The sequence below is a fragment of the Octopus sinensis genome, linkage group LG3 (assembly GCF_006345805.1).
Source record: "Octopus sinensis linkage group LG3, ASM634580v1, whole genome shotgun sequence".
NCBI lineage: Eukaryota > Metazoa > Mollusca > Cephalopoda > Octopoda > Octopodidae > Octopus > Octopus sinensis.
In genome coordinates, this window is record NC_042999.1 from 15,442,923 (window position 1) to 15,466,747 (window position 23,825).

The 23,825-nt window shown below is 33.5% G+C and overlaps 1 protein-coding gene across 3 annotated transcripts in view; it reads right to left on the minus strand.

The window, feature by feature from the left end:
* LOC115209184 overlaps positions 1-23,825 on the minus strand; it is a 662,850-nt gene that overhangs the window by 104,100 nt on the left and 534,925 nt on the right. For all 3 annotated transcript variants that reach the window (XM_036500873.1, XM_036500871.1, XM_029777425.2), the window contains 2 exons: positions 15,558-15,653; positions 12,922-13,194 (listed from right to left, as the gene is read on the minus strand). In XM_036500873.1, coding sequence (XP_036356766.1) covers positions 12,922-13,194; positions 15,558-15,653 — 369 coding nt within the window. The remainder of the gene's footprint in view (positions 1-12,921; positions 13,195-15,557; positions 15,654-23,825) is intronic.

A 23,825-nucleotide genomic window follows, 5' to 3' on the forward strand; every position in this document is an offset into this window, starting at 1 on the left:
GGACGTTAAACGATGATGATGATGATGATGTATGCATTCAACAACAATCTTCTTTATCTGGATAGTACACTGTTTCCAAAATTATAGTACACATACACACACACATTATATATTCTCAGCATTCAAGTAATGAATTCACAGCAATCTGTTACTCTGGTGGTGCAATGCCTCATCACAAAATACACTAGTTTCTACTTTACAGCAAAACATACAAGAGAAGGAAAAGAGTCAGTGTTATACTCTGCCACTACTACTGTCATCACCATCCCTGCTACCACTGTAACCATCAGTAATGGAAGGACACAAAGCACAATGTAGACCCTGGTGTATAAAAATATAGGATGATCATAGTTGGAATGTTTTTGACTATAGTTTTGATCAACCAGAGCTGAACTAAGGGCTAAACAAAATAAATAAACAGTAGCAGTGGCTGTGTGGTAAGTAGCTTGCTTACCAACCACATGGTTCTGGGTTCAGTCCAACTGCCTGATACCTTGGGCAAGTGTTTTCTACTGTAGCCTCGGGCCAACCAAAGCCTTGTGAGTGGATTTGGTAGACAGAAACTGAAAGAAGCCTGTCGTATATATGTGTGTGTATGTGTGTGTCTGTGTTTGTCCCCCCAACATCGCTTGACAACCAATGCTAGTGTGTTTGCGTCCCCGTAATCTAGCGGTTCGGCAAAAGAGACCGATAGAATAAGTACTAGGCTTACAAAGAATAAGTCCTGGGGTTGATTTGCTCAACTAAAGGCGGTGCTCCAGCATGGCCACAGTCAAATGACTGAAACAAGTAAAAGAGTAAAGAGTTCACATGTCCAGATTATCACATTGTGTCCCATGGGTCATTATTGCAAGCTGGAGTGCGCATTATGTTCTCTTTTAGGTGAAGTCTTGGTATGACTCAAACAACAAATTGTCAGGTTGTGCCTAGTTGTTCCATTTATTTGCTACAAGACTGTTCAATTACAGATGGCCTGGAGCTATAAAATAACAGCAATGCACACACAGACACAGAAATTGTGGATATCATACAAATATCCAGATGAAAAGATGGACGAACTTTGAACTTGTTTAACATTTTAAGTTAGTGGATCTGACTTTCAACTACAATGAAATGTTTGCTACCGAATAATATCTAATTTTGAAAAATCAACATTTTGAAAAGTAGTTTAGCTTACAGTTCTTCTTAGAGGTTAGCAGTTTTTATATTATTGTGAATAAATTGATTTTTTTTTTTTTTTCCTATTTCATTTTGTGAAATGATTGCCAATGTATTTGTTGCAAATCTTATTGTTTATTTTATCTGCAACAAAGTTATACGATGTTAAGCTTGTGTGAATATGTCTCTCTGAATATTACTGAATTACAGATTGTCTGTTGAAAATATTCTATTCCATCTGAATAGAAAAGATTCTAGGTCAAAGTTCCAGGTCAATGTTCCAGAGAAAGAAGAAATGTGTTATAAAAAGATGCCTTCCTGTTATTGACTGTTCTCTTCTCCAAATTCATTGATTTGTGGATGTCGGAAAAAAAGAATGAAATATTAAGCTAACTAAATATTTTTATGATTACAGAAGTTGTGCAGTCATATAACTCTGGATATAAATTATGGATTCATAAAATCCCAATATATCTTTGAGTATCAAAATATCTTTGTGTTTCTTAGATTTTTTCCTACAAATTTCCGAGTTGCTTAGCAAAAGTTATTATTACTTGCTGTCAATTTTGGACAGAAGTAATAAAGTTTCTTTGGTTTTATAATGATTTATTTGAGCAAAGCTAATATCTTCAATTGATAAACTATACAAATCTAGAAGTACCATCGAAAGACTCCAAAGTTATCCTCGTAATTTCAACTTGAAACACACTTAGAAGACTAATCCTTATAAACTATGGAACACCATAAAACAACAAAATCAAGAATTGTAAATGACTACAGTGAGAAAAAGAATATAAAAAAAAGGTTATGCTTACAATGCAAACAAAAGATTTAATGCTGTTTCTAATATAATCAGAAGCCTTAAATATATAAAGGTGGACTTATTCTTCAGAGTCAGTCAGTTCAGTATAGAACACACCGGTGGTATTTGAAAACTTTATTATCAGAAAATATTCTCTTATGATGCAATTAAGAAATAGAGAACTGAAAGTTTGGTAAGTAATTTAACTGTCCACAATGGCTGCAACAACAGACAAGAAATGTTCTGTATGTTTGGCGATGTGAAATAAATAAACCGAAAGGTATATAAAATCAGAATATGGAACTGGAGGAGTTCTGTTGCCTGTTTAGAATAATAAAGGATAGTTACAACAAAAGTTAAACATTTGTAGAATTTTATAAAATTAATATTGAAACCACTGCTAGACATTATGATAATATACAAGCAATATGCATCTATTAATAGAAGAAATATGCTTGTGTTATTTGAATATATTTAATATTCTTGGATAAAAAATCTGAAAGACTTAACGACGTAATACTGAGATAATTGGAAGTATTCTTTAATATACTCTTTTACTTGTTTCAGTCATTTGACTGCGGCCATGCTGGAGCACCGCTTTTAGTTGAGCAAATCGACCCCGGGACTTATTCTTTGTAAGCCTAGTACTTATTCTATCGGTCTCATTTGCCGAACTGCTAAGTGACGGGGACGTAAACACACCAGCATCGGTTGTCAAGCAATGCTAGGGGGACAAACACAGACACACAAACATATACACATCCACATATATATACACATATACGACAGGCTTCTTTCAGTTTCCGTCTACCAAATCCACTCACAAGGCATTGGTCGGCCCGGGGCTATAGCAGAAGACACTTGCCCAAGATGCCACGCAGTGGGACTGAACCTGGAACCATGTGGTTGGTTAGCAAGCTACTTACCACACAGCCACTCCTGCGCCTAATATATATAGAATTCTTTAAATAAATTTTATATGAATATATGTATATCCTGATGTCAGTCATCCTATTCAAACTTATTTTATTTGCAGTAGAATGAAGTGAAAGCATGAATATTTAAATCAAGTGATATCACTGAAGATAGTCGAGTGAAGATCTTTATCTGGTGTTCCTGTTATTTATTGGCAAGACAAAAATTACATTGGCATTTGTCTAACTCCAATAACTGATACAAATACTGTACAGACTCAAAAAAAATCTTCTGTGTTTTACTTTAAAAAAATCTGCCCCCAAACTCCATATTAAGGATTATTTACACCAAGATTAAAATTAATATTATATTACTAGGTATGGGCATTGCTATGTGTTGAAGAAGCTTGTGTTGTAAACACATGGCTTTGGGTTCAGTTCCACTCTGTGGAACCTTTGGCAACTGTCTTCTATGATAGTCCCTTGAGCCAACCAGTTCCTTGAGTGAATTTGGTGGATAGAAATTATGTGAAAGCCTAATGTGTGTGTGTGTGTTTGTATAAATCCGCAAGTGGGTGGACAAAGAAAAAAAGTAGTACTCCACACATTCGGTAGAATCTACATGTATTATTTAATAAAAGCTTGATTTGAGTTCATGCAACTTTGTGTTACAGGCTTGTCCAATGAGCCTGTAAAACTTTGAGTTGCAGGAACCCAAATCAAACTGTTATTAAATAAATAATATATATGTCCAATCCATGCCTTCATAGAAAACGGATGCTAAATGATGATATATATATATATATATATACACACACACACACACACTAGCAATGCATCCCAGCGTTACCCGGGTGTTACAAGTCTGAAGAACACATGTCTTTGTTTCTGGTATGTGTACCATTTAATTTGTAATTCTGTAGGTGCAGATATGGCAGTGTAGTTATGAAGCTCACTTCACAACTGTATGGTTTCAGGTTCAAGCCCAGTATGCGACACCTTGGACAAGTGCCTTCTGCTATAATCCTGGGCCAATCAATGCCGTGTAATACAGCTGTATTGTAGTATTTGATCTTTTCTTATGGGCAGAATCAGCACAGCTGATATGTAGATTACTGGCATAATGGAAGTTATTGTTTATTTAAAAGTGAAGGGAGAAGGTACAATTTGCATGAAAATGCTTTCTGTTCTTAAGAAGGATCACAAACTATGTATTGTTTCATCGTATAAAAGAGGGTTAACATGATTTTGCGCGGTAATCACATTTTCAAAATTTTAGTTTCCCCCCATCCACACTACAGTTTCTTAATTTGTAACTTTTTACATATTTTTTTTTTCATCCATGTAGAAAAATACAGAGATCACGAATCTGGGAGAAATATTTTTTTTAAAGTTTAATTTTTCTTCAAGAAACACTCAATCCCTTTCCCCCACCACACCCACCCATCATCTACCTGCTTTCAAAAAGCTAAAAACACTCATTGATTCACTTTCGTCTGATGTTTCATACATGTGTAGAATAGTACTGAAATAATAGCAGATGTAAAAAATATTAGAGCACCACCAGAAAACCTGACATGCTAGAAACAACAGGTAAATGACATTATTTCTGAAGAAACTTCCCTGCTTTCCGAAAAGTTAAAAGTGAAACAGTAGGAGTTTGTAGCTTTTTGAAAGTGGTGAGGTGATGGGTGAATGTTTGGGAAGGAGACTTTAGTGTTTTTTAAGAAAAAAGAAAGAAGAATATTCTTAAAAATTTGTACTCTGTCTTTTCTCCATAAAATTCGTAAAAAGTAAAAAAAAATGAAATTGGGATGGGGAGGGAAAAAATTGAGAACATGTTTTAGGGGTGAAATCCTAATCTTCTATATTGAAAACATAGGAATCAGAACAAATTTAGGAAAAAAAAAAAAATCAGTGATGGCGGGGGGCACAAACGTCACCTCAAACATGCTAGAAACAACAGGTAAAGGACAGGATTTCTAGGAGAACCTCCTTTTAAATTTATATCAAAGATCAGGTTTTTAAATACACTCATCACAAACAGGAATTACAGAATAGAGAAAGGGGATTTCAGTTGGACATGAGCTGTAATTTTGTGCTTGCACATAGTAAGAAATAACATAATTCATACAGATGTTTTAGCTAGAGAAAGAGAGAGTGTGTGTGTTTGTGTATGCCAAAGGAAGTTATTTTATGGCATCCTTTCATTTAAAGCAAGCAAGTTATTAACTTCATCATATGAGATCATAATGATTGTTCGTTAATTTCTGTAATTTCTTTGTGCTTTGAAGAGAGCAGAAAGTGAAAAATGTATGTGTATAAGAAATGGATGTGTGCATCTGTGCGTGTGTGTGTGAGAGAGTGAGTGAAGGTGTATGTTGTCATGTATGTATTTTTTTGCATGTATGTGTAAGTGGTACTCTCTCTCTCTCTCTCTCTCTCTCTCTCTCTCACACACACACACACATATTATCTTTCATATATATGTACATAAATACATATGCATACATCTTTTTGTATGTATATGTGTGCATTTGAGAGATAAAGTGAGCGACTGTATTTCCTCATAACATATAGAGACATGGTTGTCCTTTAAGGTACACACTCATATAGAAAATGTGACATCATTGTCATCATGGTATAAAATGTTGTTTAGGATAGTTGAATTGTAGAAAGATTATCATGTTAAATTTTTGTTATGCAAATATATGAATGAAAATAAAGTTTAGTTGTTAGCCGAAAGATTACTGAATCTTTTAATATTCAACATGCCAAAATTGACAACTCAGTTTTCGAATGTATTTATTAATTTCCGTAAAAAATTTTAATTCCTTTATGCTGTGAAGAGAGCAAAAATTGAATGAGAAGAGAAAGTGAAACTGCAACATTTGCTTTGAAGTGAAAGATGTATGTACATGTATATGAAATGGACGTGTGTGTGTGTGTCTGTGCATGAGAGAGAGAGAGAGTGAGTGAGTGAGTGAGCGAAGGTGTGTATTGCCATGTATGTGTAAATGGCACTCACTCGATCTCTCTATAACACACACACATCTTTCATATACACATACATTGCTTGATGAGTGCTGATGTGTTTATGTCCTTGTAACTTAGCAGTTTGGCAAAATAAACTGATAGAATAAATACCAAGCTTTTAAAAATTAAGTACTGGAGTTCATTTGCTCAACTAGAAATTCTTTGCAGTGGTGCCCCAGCATGGCCACAGTCTAACTAAAACAAGTAAAAGATAAAAGATGTGTGTGTGTAAGAGAGAGTGAGAGAAAGAAATAATGAGTGGGTGTGGGTGTCTCTTTGTCAACTGGAAATTCTTTGCAGTAGCGCTCCAGCATGGCCACAGTCTAACTGAAATAAGTAAAAGATAAAAGGTGTGTGTGTGTAAGAGAGAGAGTGGGTGTGGGGTGTCTGTTTGACCTGTACCATCACTTGCTAACTCATGTTGGTTCATTCTATTCCTAGGACTTAGTGGTTCAGCAAAAGAAGCAAAAAGAATAAATAACACACATAAGCATTGTGGGGTTGATTTGTTTGACAAAACTGTGTAAGATGGTGCTCCAGCATGGTCACAGTTCAATGACTGAAACAAGATAGCGATTCCCTAGTACAACCATCTATATTTATGAGAAACTGCAGTTAAGGTTTGCCGCTGTCTAAGCAGATTCCGGCTGTCAGAAAACTACTTTAAAAAAAACTTTCAGCAAAAAATTACAAAATGCTGAAGGAAACTTAAAAATGTATGAAGCAAAAGAATATATATATGAGTAAAAAATATTAAAAAAGAAATTATAAAGTGAAAGGAATATTCCACGAAATCTCTTTGTAATTTTGTTATAATATATTTCTTACTTGCAAGCTATTAGATGAGAATGATCAAATTTCTCGGAGGCAATTTAATGAAAAAAACCATTGAAATCAATAAATAAGGCATAGCATATGACATAAGAAACAAGTTGATGATATTACAATAATTATTATATGTTTACAATAGTTATCTGAAATTTAAATAACCTATAATGTTACAATTTACATTTTTAGCTATTTTTGTTCTGCCATATTAAAGAAAATATGTCAACCACCATATTGCTGACATTTACAACTTCAAAACTGCAAGCCAAATTACGTTTGTTTTGATGGCTTTTTTTTAACGATCATAAATAGAAGTAAAACAAATATATGAATAAATAAATGGCTATGGAAACAATTTCCAGAGCGAATGGTATTATTCCAAAGAGTTCAATTGTTAGTGAGTTCAGGTAAAATGGAACGAAGGTTTAGAGAAGCTTGGCCTTAGAAAGAACATTGAAAGACAGTAGGTATATTTATGGTACTAGTCACTCCATTTCAATTACATCTCATCAAAAGAGAAACATATGTGACATCAGATATAAAACTATTCTTTTATTCTTGTATTTGTTCCAGTCATTTGACTGTGGCCATGCTGGAGCACCACCTTTAGTTGAACAAATTGACCCCAGGGTTTAATCTTTGTAAGCCTAGTAAATTATTCTATCAATCTCTTTTGCTGAACCACTTAGTTCACACCAGCATCAGTTGTCAAATGATGGTAGTGGGACAAACACACACAAATATATATATGACAGGCTTCTTTCAGTTTCCATCTACCAAATCCACTCACAAGACTTTGGTCGGCCTGAGGCTATAGTAGAAGACACTGGCCTGAGGCTATAGTAGAAGACACTTGCCTAAGGTGCAGTGGGACTGAACCAGAAACTATGTGGTTGGGAAGCAAACTTCTTACCACAAGACCATGCCTGCAGCTTATGATAAACAATAAATAACATTTTATTATTCTGACACTAAGGTTCAAGAGCCATCTGGTTTATTTAAGTTCAGGTCTATGAAAAATTTGCTTTGTATCCTTTGCAAGACCACTCAACCTCCTCTAAAACAATCTAAACTATAAACTCACTTGGAAGTTTCTGACCACCAGTTTCCCAGTGACAAAGTAATTTTACTAAAGTTTTCATCATCCACAGAATTAATTAGTGGCATGTAAAAAGCATCAACCGATTGTGGCCGTTGCCAGCCTCCCCTGGCACCTGTGCCAGTGGCACGTATAAAGCACCCACTACACTCACGGAGTGGTTGGCGTTAGGAAGGGAATCCAGCTGTAGAAACACTGCCAGATCAGACTGGAGCATGGTGCAGCCTCCTGGCTTGCCAGACCCCAGTCAAACCTTCCAACCCATGCTAGCATGGAAAACAGATGTTAAACGATGATGAGGATGATGACAATGAAAGTCAATGTATTTTGAGAAATACATCGTAATGAACAGGTTAACAGAAAAACTGCTTAATTAAAGGGGTGTAGAAGTAGCAGAATCGATACTAGACTAAATAATTTACAACACTCAGTTATTGTCCTTTTTATGACCCATGATGATATCCTGCAGAAGTCTGTGTTGCATCTTCACCTTTTGTGAGCAATAAAATACAACCAGTTGTATGGCAGGATTGATTTAATGAACCATACCCCTTCCTCAAAAATGCTTAGCCTTGGGTAGTAAAACTCAATGTTGCCTGATGAAATGGTGTGGTTATGAAAACATTTAAAGTTATGTAATATCCATTTATGAATATGGAAATGTGCAGCAAAAATATTAGCAGTCCATTTTTCTTCCTTTGCTATATTAAACACCATATAATACATACAATTTTGTTGTTATATACATTGATTTACAGGATGCTTAATATCACTAGACAATGGTTATCATTGATTATAATCATTTAAGCGTACTTCTTACATACCTTATTAGCTAGATATATCAGGGTCATTTAAATCCCTACTACTTAATATACCTTTTATCTTTCTTCTATATTTTACTTGTTTCTGTCATTAGACTGTGGCCAAGCTGGAACACCACCTTGAAGAATTTTTTAGTCAAATGATTCAACCCAAGTACTCACTTATATTTTTTCAGCCAGGTATTTTATTCTATCAACCTCTTTTGTCAAACTGCTAAATTTTTGTGACATAAACACATCAACACATTGTCAACACGTAGTGTTAGTGGGACAAGCACACACAAAAACACACACACACACACACACACACATATATATACGATGGGCTTCTCTCAGTTTCCATCTATGAAATCCACTCATAAGGCTTTGGTTGGACTGAGGCTACAATTACAGACACTTACTCAAGATTCCACACAGTGGAACTGAACCCACAACCATGTGCTTGGGAAGGAAGATTCTTACCACATAGCTTTGTCTGTGTCTATATACATTACACACACACACATATCTGTGTATGTGTGCACGTGTGTGTGAGTAGAATGGTGAGAGAAACACTAGAACACCAGAGCATATAATTTCAGTTGATTGTTTTATATTTCTATGTTCTAGCTATAAATCTCCTCAAAGTCTGACTTGTTTTCAACATGCTTGGAGTTGTTAAAATATGTTGTAAAATACTAATTGACTATACTTTCTTACAAATTTGTTATTTTGTGTCCGCCAGAGAAATATTATAGTTGTTAAAAAAAAGAATTCAGTATATTAATAGTCAACACTATTATAATTACTAATATTACCACAAAGTAGTCAGTTGCACATAACGATAATCAGCAAAACATATAATTATCAATGTTGAGATTTTAGTTTGTGAACATAGCTACAGATGTAACAGTAACGAACATAACTGACATGTAATTATTCAGATACCCATAAGATTATATTTTCTGTATGTTATAATGTTTTAGTTGAATATTGTCTTAGTGTGGGTTTAAATCATTCGGATTATAAGTGGCCAGCTAAATAAGACACGGTATAGGATATTATAAAAGAAAGCTGAAGTATAAGGAGTGCTAGAGGTTGTAGGAATACTCTTTTACTCGTTTCAGTCATTTGACTGTGGCCATGCTGGAGCACCGCCTTTAGTTGAAGGAATCGACCTCAGGACTTATTCTTTGTAAGCCTAGTATTTATTCTACCGGTTTCTTTTGCTGAACCACTAAGTTACGGGGACATAAATACGCCAGCATCGGCTGTCAAGCAATGTTGAGGGACAAACAGACACATACACACATATGCATACATACATACATACATACATACATACAAACACACACACACATATATATATACGACAGGCTTCTTTCAGTTTCCGTCTACCAAATCCATTCACAAGGCTTTGGTTGGCCCAAGGCGGCTATAGTAGAAGACACCAGCCCAAGGTGTCATGCAGTGGGACTGAACCCAGAACCATGTGGTTGGTAAGCAAGCAACTTACCACACAGCCACTCTTGCACCTATAGAGTAATGATTTGAGAATATAGATACAATAATAATATGGTTAACTATTAGAAAATTACAAGATATTGACTATAAATTAAGGCTGTAAAATCTGTTTAATCATAGGTGCAGGTGTGGTTGTGTGGTAAATTTGCTTCCCAACCACATTGTCCAGGTTCAGTCCCACTGTGACACCTTGGGCAAGTGTCTTCTACTATAGCTTTGTGTTGACCAAAGCCTTGAGTGGATTTGGCAGATGGAAACTAAAAGAAGTCCCTCATATGTGTGTGTGTTTGTGTTTTTGTGCCCGTGTTTGTGCCTCACCACTGCTTGACAACTATTATTGATGTGTTTATGTCTCTGTAACTTAGTGGTTCAGCAAAAGATCATCATCATCATCGTTTAACGTCCACTTTCCATGCTAGCATGGATACTGATAAAAAAATTCCAGGCTTTAAAAAATAAGTCCTAGGGTCAATTTATTCAGCTAAAATTCTTCAAGGCAGTGCCCCAGCATGGCCACAATCTAATGACTGAAACAGGTGAAAGATAAAATTAAAGTGCTTAACATGAAATGTTCCTTAAATAATCTACGTTTTTCATTGAAAATACTGAATATGTGTGTGTATATACATTTATATGTATGTGCTACACACACACATTTATATATATATATATATATATATATATATATATATAAGAACAATTAACTAACAACTGTTTTGAAATTTATACTCAAAGACTACAAAGAGTTAAAAGTGAACTTAAACTAAAACAGAAACATAATAAAAATCAAATAATGTTTTAACTATCGTAATAATGTGCAGAACATAACTTGTCATGAGGAACATAAATTGATGTCGATGAATTTGGTGAAACATTAATACAGGCATTATGATATACAATGCATAAATATAAGTGTGTTCTTTGTATGTATGTGTAGTCGTGTCATAGTGGAAGGCAAAAATGATTGGTGTTAAAGGAAAGGGATTTTTGCTAGTAAAAATATTAACTAACATAAAGCAAATGTTTAAAACTATAATTAATAATAAAATATTAAGTGTTTAGAATTTGAGAGAAACGTGAAAGTTGAACTAGGATTTTGAGGAATTAGAGCTTTGAAGAAAATGAATTTATATGAAGTCTAAATGTTATAACTGGAGGTTTAGTTTTAGTCAAACTTCAAGTAAGATTTTAAGTGGCAATGTAGGTACGTAATTGGATAATCATAAAAGTTTCTGTGAACTGTAGGATTTAATAAACCCAATGTTTAATTTTGCTTTCAGTAATATTAAATAAATGAGATAATATCTAAAATGGATAATAATGTTATACCATCACAGGAAATATTTCCAGAATATCTAGGGAAAATAAGGAACCCGTTATCTGATCATGTATAATAAATAACTGCCAAGAGGCACAATACTTGAAGTGGATATGAACTTAAAATTGGTGATCTGGTTACCCAATATAATGCCATCGCAGTCATTTCACTTCTACATGAAAACTCCCATCCACATACACAGGCATGTATGGAAACACACACACACATGCATATACACACACATACAACTTATAGTTTTCTGTTTTCTTAAGCTTTGAAACAAAGTCTTGCTTTATTCAAAAGAAAGAGGTTTGTAGTTTACTAATTAAATTTAGATTCAACATAGAGGGGAAAAAAAAAGCACTGATATAATTCAATCTGAGAAGTAATAGGGCTTTTATGAAAAATCACACAATGCAACAATGTAGTACCAAAAGTAGAGCATTAGTCTTTGAAATATTGATAAGTTTAATCAATGATTGCAGCTGAGATTTCCCTTTGTGAGATAAAACTGTAGTATCCTAATAACACAGAGAAAAGCTACAGCATCAATCCTTAGGTTTTCTTTTAAATATTATAAACAGAACTGTAATTATTGTAAACAGATGAAATTGTGAATTTTCTTTTTAAATATTTAATTAGTTTACAGAATATTTTGAATGACAGCAAGAAAAAGCAAGTATGAAAGAATAAAGGAGGTGAATAAGGCGCTTAGGGAGAAGTGGAATAAAAGAGAGATTTCAAAACAAATATAAATAACAATGAACTGTGATATGTATGCCAAAACCTGATCCACATTCAGTAAGGTTAACCCCTAAGATTGTTTGTTAGAATTTCGTTTTGTTTACCTAATTATTTTCTAGTGTAATTTAGGTAAGAAGAGAACACGTAGTATCAACTATAATTACATTCTAAAAATAAAATATTTCCATTGAGAACGTAGAGCACCCTACTATGTAAATTAATAATATATTATAAAGTGGACCCAGATGATGTCTCATTATTCATCATCAACATACTTCAAATGTTTCCCTAATAGCAAAATGATCAATCCAGCTTTCTTTGTCTTCAATTATCAATACAGCATAGGTAGAACATCAACTATAATTGTCTTGTTCTTACTTAGTTTCCTCACTTATACTACCAAGGCTACACACGCACACACATTGAGAAAATGAGAATTCTATTCGCAGTTAATTTGTTTTCTAATCAATAATAAAAAACAAAAAGTTAACAACTAGAAATAATCAATAAAAATAAGCTGATTCCTAAATTTTAAGACATTGTATTAGCTGTAATCTATGATCTATTCACATTAAGTATTCATCATGACAGCTTAAAAAGTAACAAAGAAAAGAGACTAAAATGTAAACAGCATTTATAAAATAGGTTGTGTAATTTTCAAATTAAGAATTAAAAAGTGAAAAAAGATTGTTGCTTACTGCTTTTCCAGCTTTGACAGCATATATTGATCTAAATTTATTCACAGTAATATCTCCTGCAACGCTTTTCTTTCCATTATCATTATAAAAGCTCTTGGACAAAATGAAATAACCTTCCACGGCTTCTTCCATTTCTTCTGTTGAGCAAGGCACTGCTTCCTGTGGCCGAGTGTCATCCCGTCCTGGTGGACTATTGTAGTAGTCGACATCCCACCAGTCTTCAGAAAGCCAAGCTGGTAGAAACCAAGCGTAGCCTTCGTATGATGTCATCCTCTGAAAAGTAACAGATGATTTCATAAGAACTGGGCTTCACATCTACATAGTAAGAAATAAAAGCAACAAACAGATAAATTAATAAACAAGATTTCTTTTTATGTATGAACTGAATACAATTGTACCAATTTTAGTAGGAGTGGCTGTGTGGTAAGTAGCTTGCTTACGAACCACATGGTTCCGGGTTCATCCCACTGTGTGACACCTTGGACAAGTGTCTTCTACTATAGCCTCATGCTGACCAAAGCTTTGTGAGTGGATTTGGTAGATGGAAACTGAAAGAAGCCTGTTGTATATATGTATATATATATATATGTGTATGTGTGTATATGTTTGTGTTGTCTGTATTTGTCCCCCCAACATCGCTTGACAACCGATGCTGGTGTGTTTACGTCCCCGTAACTTAGTGGATCGGCAAAAGAGACCGATAGAATAAGTAATAGGCTTACAAAGAATAAGTCTTGGGGTTGATTTGCTCGACTAAAGGCGGTGCCCCAGCTTGGTCACAGTCAAATGACTGAGACAAGTAAAAGAGTAAAAGAGTACACCATTTCAACATTTGTCCCTATGTATCAGTATAGACTGGGATACATTTACAATGCATCATTATATATGCTTTATTTCATCTCTTTTATCTCATACTTACAGCCTCAAATTGGAGCTTTAAAAAAATCCTTATTAGCATTTTTAAAAATCCTATTTCCGCCTTAGAAATTACTTTGCATGCCAGTATACACTTTCATAAGCCTTATGTTTCTATGCTATCAATATTGTCTTATGAATAAATTGAGTAATACATTCAAGAGCACCATCCGAGCATGATCGTTGCCAGAGCAGCTAACTGGCTTCTGTGCTAATGGCATGTAAAAAGCACCATTCGAGAATGATCGTTACCAGTGTCACCTTACTGGCACGTGAAAAAACATTTGAACGAGGTTGTTCCCAGTGCCGCTGGATTTGCTCCTGTGCAGTTGGCACATAAAAAGCTACATTTCAGTGTGGCCATTGCCAGTACCGCCTGACTGGCCCTCGTGCCGGTGGCATGTAAAAGCACCCACTACACTCTTGGAGTGGTTGGCATTAGGAAGAGCATCCAGCTGCCAGATCAAGATTGGTGCCTGGTGCAGCCATCTGGTTTGCCAGCCCTCAGTCAAATCGTCCAACCCATGCTAGCATGGAAAGAGGACGTTAAACGATGATGATGATGAGGAGGATTCAAGCCCCAGTCCTCTCAACAATTCACTTGTATTTTAAATTCTAATCCATATTCAGCAACCTAGGTTAGATAATGGTACCAACAAGCACAAAAAGAAAACTTTTTCATCTTAGAAGAACAATTATGTTATCGTTTGATTACAAGAATTGAAAATTATTAGTTAGTTTATTCTTTTAACAGGCAATGTAGAGATATTTCTAGACTAACATATTGTGTGAAGTAGTTTTGTGAAATTAGAATGGATGTAACACATGCAATAGCAAACGAAAAATGCCAGCATGGCATTACTAATCTAAGTGACATGATACCAAAAAATGGATTATATACACAATGCAGTCTATACAAAATATTGTAAAGATGACATTTTTAAACAAACTCAAAATGTATATACATCGATACCTTTGACAAAAAGGAATATTTATGAGATGCATAAGTTAAAATGCTGATTAATGCAAATATAACATTCAAAGCATTGTTCACAGGGTCAAAGAACAAAGGAGCTTCACTGCTTTTGAGTTAAATTGTCTAGTTATTGGGAAGAATATGTTAAATATTAGAACAAAAGGGACTAACCATAGTCACAAAATGTAGAATATCGATAATTTTAATTAAAATTTTATCACAAACCTATAGTCATTCGTGTACTTTATTATATAAGCTACTCACAATAAAATGCCTACAAACTCATCTCAAGAAACAATGGTTCTCAGAAGAAGAACGCAAATAGCTGAAACAGATTATCCAAATTCAATTTATTACATTCCACGAAAGTTCTGCATATAACTGAATTTATTGCTGTCTAAATAGCAACAGAAGATTATTATCTTTAAATTAGAGATTGTTTCTAAATTTATCACCAACCTTTTCTAGGATTTATTTGATATAAAAAATGAAAAGCTAATTTATTAAATTCATAGAGAACAGAATTTTATATTTTCTTCTTGTTTGTTTATACTTAAACTTTGTCAACTGCACTTTGATGTCAAGCTCATAAATGTTGTTAGTTAAGTTTTAAATAAATATATTCATCAAATGATTAAATAAAAAAGAGCTTCTGTAAACACGTAACAATGTGATCTATGAATAGCATTGAGATGATATATACCTAAGGAATATTTTGAAATAAATTCAAAAATTTAACAAATACCTGTCGATATGCTTCACACATAACTAAGCGAGCTGCATAGTCAAAGAAATCTCCAATGATGATATGAATTTTATTTCTTCGCAAGTCAGCAAATATCTGAAATTTAAGTGGACAATATTCTGTTAGGAAACAAAGCTCAACACGTGTCTAGAATTTGACACTAATGTACATTTATAAAAATAATATTTAATGAAAACAAAATATTATCATAATCTTAGATTGAAATAAGATATTTGAAAATTGTATAAAAGTTCATTTTGATGGTTAAATGAAATATATTGACCAAGTGAATTTCTAACATTAAATCAGACCTCAAATATGAATAAGAAGAGACTATTTAAGGTTTACTTAAGTTATTAATTTAATCCCCATGATTGTTAGGAAAGTTTGTAAGTAGGTTTCAAAAAATATAAAATCTTTCCAACGTTTAGAATAACAATATTAATAGGAAAAAGAAAAATATATTTCAGATTTCAAATCAATAATTTTTTTTTTCACCAGTGACCTTGATAGACTTCAGCTTGTGAATGATATGTAAATATTTGTCCAGGATAGGATCAATAATTTTTATTTACTCAGAATAAAAATATCATAGATAAAAATGTAAAACTGGAACAATTGATAATAAAATATATCTTAAGATATATTTCTTACTGAGAGAAGTAAACAGAACAGCAACACATACACACATATGTATATATAGTCTGACAGTAAACAAAATATATACACATATACACAAATGTACTTTCATATATTTCACTGTATCCATAGTAGGATTGACGATAGGATTATGGTTGAGTAGTGCAGTTCACCAAGTGGATGCCAGTCTATGATTACGTACATAGAGAAACTAGTGCAGAGAAAGGAACCACAAAGACAAATATACATCCAATAGCATTGAAAGAAATCTTATTTGAAGCACTTCAATTTCCAGGAAATCTTATTTGATGCACTGCATTATCCACAACCAGTACAGAATTGCAAACAAAATTTAAATCAAACTCTATAAGAAAATACATATATCTTCAACCATAAAGCCACCTACTTTCATATAAAACATTGGTTCCTTCAAGCTATTGAACATCACTGAAGGTCATCATTGGGTAATGTCTGTCTTAGTTACTATGGAAATCCATCAGAAACCTGTCAATTCTTCAAGTGATAGATTGAACAGACCATTATTGGAGATCTTCATTGGCTAATATCATCGACAAGAAATCTATTTTGTAATTCAAAATTGAATACTAAATGCATTATACTTATCCCGTTGCGCTAGGAATCTTTAAAATTTATATTTGAATATGTGCTAATTGGCATCTAGATGAATATCTACTTGTGAAGAATTCTCCTCAGTTCAGTGAGAAATTAAACCTAAAATTGCTTCCTTATCTTTTATATATAATTATGGCAATGGATAAAAATCAAAGAAAAATTAATACAGAAGCTGATAATCATAAATGAATGTAATAATGAATGATGATAATGATATCGATAACATTGCAATAAACTATATAAATGATATACATTATGGGGAAAAAGCTTGAAATGAACTGAATGTACAAGAGGTTTCCACTATTTTTATATTACAGGCTTTCTAGATATTAAAGACATGATCTCTCATGTTCCCCTCTTCAAAACCAAGATGAAATAGTTTTGAGGGGGAAAAAAACTCTCTATTACTTTTATAGGTATATTGATTTAGTGACTTGTCTATGAAGATAACTTGAAGCTTCTATCAGTTAAGAGAGAGCATTAAGAGCAGTTGCAGTAAATGCTTTCTGTCAACCTGTCAGGAATAAACTACATTTCATGTATATTTACAGATAATATCGCTTACAAAGCACTATATAATGCAAGGTACAATACATTTTTACCTTGAAAACAAGGCCACATTTGAATGGCTAGAATATAAAATCTAACGTTTGCTATGCTCTCATAATACTTTTAGTTCCAAGTTTTAAATTTTCTTTTAGCTTTTCCAAGGGTTTTAGATTGTGAATTAAGCATTTTATTTAAAAGAAATATAGTGTGTTATAAAGGTTAAATAATGGAATTCAGAACAAAGAAACCAAAAAAAAAAAAACAAATTTAGTAAGAGTTGATAGCTGAAATTTGAATTTTTTTTTAATATTTCTTTATTTATACTGAGTTGTAGTGAAGTGTAGCTAAAATTTAAGATCATTGATTGCAATTAGGCTTCTTTTAGATACTACAATTAGCACTAAACTCTAACAATCATAATAACGAACAAAAGAGCTTATGGCTTCATCCCATAATGCAAAATGGGGAGAAAAAAATGCAAAGAAACAAAACAACTTTTAAACATCAAATGAAGAACTGAAAGATGTAAAGATTTCAAGTATCAATCTAATTATCAATAGTCTTAGATTAAATGTTAATGAATCTGGATTTTTGCTATTTCATTAAGCAAGTTATTAATCCATAGTTAACTGCTTGAACTCCTGTCATAAACTAATACTGCATCTGCTTTAAAGATCTTCCACAGTATCACAAATTCCTTTTCCATTTCAATCTACAACAGCTTAATAGTTCCACTATCTTGCTAGTAACATACCAAGCCAGTTAAATACACAACCCAACCATGTTATGTATTTCTTCTTAAAAATATATCTCGAAAACATTCTTTCAAATAAGATTTTTTCCTAATGTAATTTTATGGAGCATACATACTTTAAGTTGATCATAAAGAAAAGATAATCTGGAAAAATATGTTAAAATGTATTTCGTATATATAGAAATACTAAAATGTCCTCTGTAGATCAGCTAGATAAAAATCTTTCAGCAACAGTATAAAAACCCATTTTTAACCATATCTTATGAATTTTTTTAAAAGGTCTATATTGGGAATGTTTTGTAGTAAGATCAATTTTTATTACATAAACATAAAATCCCTTTCTTTGGAGGTGCATACAAAATATTATTTTAGCGATACTTTACAAAGTATACTTTGGTAAGGTGATCAAATCACACTCTCTTTGAATGTGTTTCAACACACATACATATGTGTGTGTGTGTGAAGTGTGTGTTGGAAAATGCTAAAGCAAATGTGGTAAACATATTCATGGAGCAGTGCTCAGTTAAATCATCATCATCATCATCGTTTAGCATCCGCTTTCCATGTGTTAGATGGTTCAACTGGGGTCTGGGAAGCCAGAAGGCTGCACCAGGCCCAGTCTGATCTGGCAATGTTTCTATGGCTGGATGCCCCTCCTAACGCCAACCACTCCGTGAATGTAGTGGGTGCTTTTTACGTGCCGCCGGCACAGGTGCCAGACGAGGCTGGCAAACGGCCACGATTGGATGGTGCTCTTTACGTGCCATGAGCACGGAGGCCAGGCAAGGCTGGCAACGGCCACGATCGGATGGTGCTTTTTACGTGCCACAAAGCTTTCATTCAGGGCAGTTGGCTATGGTGTAGAAAGTTAGCAATAAGAATGCTCCTCCTCCTGTTTAGACTAAGATAACTTTGACTCATGGATAACTATTTGTTATTCCAAATATGATATAATGAGTCTTTATATTATGTAACAGTATAATAGACGTGGTTATGACTGTGACATGGTTCACCTAATATATATATGTGCATATTTTATACTATTAGGTTTTACCATTGGGTACCCTATCATTTTAATATATATTTATATTCGATTTTTTGATAATTTGGGACTGATTTAAAGTTGTTTTGATCAATTGGAGTCTTTACTCATTATGCCTTTCAATTTATTTTTCCTTTCGCCTCAGTGTCACCTGAGCACTTCCAACTGCAGTCCTATTTTTATTTTTGCTCTTCAGTTAAACAAAATTGCTTTTCAGTTTAACGAAGTTATAAAAATTATCCTCTTATATATATATATATTTATATTTATCAAAAGAAAAACAGGATGCAAAGGATTTTGCGGTAGATATGTTTCTGGCTTTATTGAACAATTTATATCAATGCATAATTGATATAACATGTAGGTCAACAGCCTTCTTCAGCCATGTACAATTACCACACCAAAGACATATATTACATTATAGCAGGTTTGAGAAAAAGTTTGGGAAAAAAACGAGTTTCATTGGAAAGGTAAATCCTCATAGTCGTATATACTGTTTTTTCACTCGATAAAGAATGATTCTTTATCGAGTGAAAAAACTGTATGGACGTTTTGTTTTGGTGTCTCACTATGCCATATACGATTATGAGGATTTACCTTCCCAATGAAACTCGTTTTTTTCCCAAACTTTTTCTCAAACCTGCTATAATATATGTCTTTGGTGTGGTAATTGTACGCAGCTGAAGAAGGCTGTTGACATACATATTACATCAATTATGCATTGATATAAATTGTTCAATAAAGCCAGAAACATATGTACTGCAAAATCCTTTGCATCCTGTTTTTCTTTTGATAAATATATCCTATCACCTACACCACTAGCTGGCATATACAGATGCTTACAGTTATCAAGTATTCACCCTGAATTTTTTGTACCTAACTCACTATGTATATATATATTTATAATAATAAGGGTTTTTTGCAACAAGTTGCTTAAACCACATACCGAAAATATTAGAAATAGCAGTCAAAGGGCTACTATTACTATTACTACAAAAATAAGTCTGCACAAACAACAGTATTTGTAACTCATATATGGTAAAAGAAGAAAGGAAAACAACGAAACCACACAGTCTACTGGATTAATTATGGACGATCGTTTCTGGATTAGAATCGTAAAGTTCATTTCCTTATCAACATAATATTTTCCATAAATCTAGAAATGCTAGGAAAAACTTACCTTTTATATATTCGATCAAGCGACATTGAAAGATATAAAAGTCCACTAGCATATCCACATTTATATAGACAAGCGAATTCGTATCTCCCTCCAAAATCTCACCATGTGAGTCACAAAAACAGCACTGCCCAAACGAAGTTTCGCAGTTTTATTGTAGGGGAGTAAAAGTATTCAATACAGATAAAGGGTGAAATATAATTAATTTAATAAAATCAATAAATTTCACATCATCATCATCATCAAGAAGAAAAGAAAAGAAGATGGAAATAAGGAAGTTAATAATTGTTTATTATTAACAAATTGGTCATCTTTGCTTCTGACAGCTGTTTCAATTAATTCTCGATAATTTAATAACAAATTTGTGCATTAAATTTACATTTATGTGACATGAGTATAATTTCACCAGAGGCAAAACGATGTAACTTTGTATGTTATAGGTGGGCTTATCAGTTCATTGCAGCAATGTCTGCATATAACATCGAAAGGTACATCTTTTTGTCTCTGATGAAATTATACTCATGTGACATAAATGTAAATTTAATGTACAAATTTGTAATTAAATTATTGAGTATTTATTGAAACAGCTGTAAGAAGCAAAGATGACCAATTTGTTAATAATAAACAATTACTAACGTCTTTATCACCATATTCTTTTCTTTTCTTCTTTTAAATGGTTATAAACTATATCCTTTATATATACCTATTGTTTTAAGGGAATTTCATTCCCTCAAAATACTAGGTATTGAACCAGTATTTCCTTGGATGCAACCATCCCTTCACAAGGTTAGCATATCCTCTAATTATATATATATATATATATATATATATATATATATATATATATATTGTGTTATGCTAAGAAGTGGTGTACAGTACCAGATCTAGTAAACTATTCCAAATCATTGTTGGAGTGTCAGCATAAATGGAGTCAAGCCCAGTTAGTTTGTACTGTCAACTGGGTTGTATTAAATGTAATAATGATATCTTAAAATCATTTAATACATATGTTTTGGGCTTGTTATATATATATATATAATAGGAAATGCATTCCATTACATAAGTCTTCCTTTAAAATGCTTTAACTGAGGAAGCTTTATGTAATGGATGCATTTCCTATTATATTTGATGCAAACCTGATATGAACATATTAAATAATATCAAAATATCACCATTTGGTTTGATTTCATCGAATATTTAGCAAAATATACATCATGTATTTCATCATCATATTTTGAACACTCCCACTATCATTACCCTCATTGGGATGAAAAATATTTTTTCTTTTTTTATCAAACATACATGATAACTTAAGTAATTTTATTATAGAAGAATAAAATCTTTCTTTTAATATCACAAACAGTGGACCACAAATTAAAGCTCTTAAGTAGAAGTATTGACTGAAATCTTGAAAAACATCATCCAAAGCAAAATGTCTTATTCTACAAGTCATTATCAGTAATTATATTTCAAACATAGATCAACGATTATATTAATACGACTGAAATGTTAAGCACCTATCAAGAAATAATTTCGAAAATAATATGAAATCACCATCATCATCATCATTTAGCTTCCGTTTTCCATGCTAGCATGGGTTGGACGGTTCGATCGGGGTCTGGGAAGCCAGGAGGCTGCACCAGGCTCCAGTCTGATTTGGCAGTGTTTCTACAGCTGGATGCCCTTCCTAACGCCAACCACTCTGCGAGTGTAGTGGGTGCTTTCTATGTGCCACCGGCACAGGTGCCAGGGGAGTCTGGCATCGGCCACGATCGGTTGGTGCTTTTAACATGCCACCGGCACGGAAGCCAGCCAAGGTGGCGCTAGCATCGGCCACGTTCAGATGGTGCTTTTTATGTGCCACCGGCACAGAAGCCAGTCGAGACGGCGCTTTCATCATATATATATATATATATATATATATATATATATATATAATCAGGGATTGTGTTTAGTATATATTCCAAAACATGAATATTTAGCAAAATACACATCATGCATTTCATCATCACATTTTGAACACTCCCACTATATTGCTATCATTATCCTAATTGGGATGAAAAATATTTTTTCTTTACTTATCAAACGTGCATGATAACCTAAGTAATTTTATTATAGAAGAATAAAATATTTCTTTTAATATTACAAACAGTGGGCCACAAATTAAAGCTCTTATGTAGAAGTATTGATGGAAATCTTGAAAAACATCATTCAAAGCAAAATGTCTTATTCTACAAGTCATTATCAGTAATTATATTTCAAACATAGATCATTGATTATATTAATACGACTGAAATGTTAAGCACCTATCAAGAAATAATTTCGAAAATAATATGAAATCACTTAATATAAATAAGTATACCAGATGAAAATTGACGACATTTCAATATTGTTTATCATCATCATCATCATTTAACATCTGTTTTCCATGCTATCATGGGTTGGACGATTTTGACTGAGGGCTGGCAACCAGATGGCTGCACCAGACTCCAGTCTTGATCTGGCAGAGTTTCTACAGCTGGATGCCCTTCCTAATGCCAACCACTCCGAGAGTGTAGTGGGTGCTTTTTACGTACCACCTGCATGGGGGCCGGTCTGGCGGTACTGGCAATGACCTCGCTCGACTCTTTTTACATGTGCCACCGGCACTAACGATCATGCTCGAATGGTGCCCTTTTACGTGCCACGGGTACGGAAGCCAGTTGGCTTCCGTACCCGTGATCTATTGTTTATGTTTTATTTTAATGTCTACTTTTCTCTGCTTGCATGGGTCAAACAGATTTTGTTTAGGTAGATTTACTACAGTTTGATACTCTCTCTGTCACTAGTCCTTATCTGCTTCCAAGCAGGTGAGGACGAGTGGCAGGGACATGGCCGGACATGTTTTCATGGAAGATTGGAAATAAATGGTACTGCTTGTAAGAAAGTAACACCCATTTATAACTATCTTTTATTGTCAACACAAGGTGACACAAACACGTATATGCATACACATGTTGGTCTTCTTTCAGTTTCCATCCATCAAATCCTCTTACAAGGCTTTTATCATTTTATCATTTTAAGTGCAGTTAAATATTGGTTGTAATTGTTACTTTTCTTGGCGTTAGGAAGGGCATCCAGCTGTAGAAACTCTGCCAGATCAAGATTGAAGCCTGGTGCAGGCATCTGGTTTGCCAGCCCTCAGTCATTCGTCTGACCCATGCTAGCATGGAAAGCAGACGTTAAACGATGAAGATGATGATGATTTGCTTAAGGTGCCTTGCAGTGGGACAGAACCAAAAATGATGTTGTCAGAAACTCATATTGCTTTACAAATACTATAAAATTAACTAGTCAAAAAAATAAATAAAGATAAAAAAGAGAGAAAAAGTAAGTGTTCTAAGATTCAACAATATATTAATGCATTCAGTATGAAGTTAGTAAATCCACATACTTTATAAGTGCTAATCAAAGTTTTCTATATTCAGAATAGAA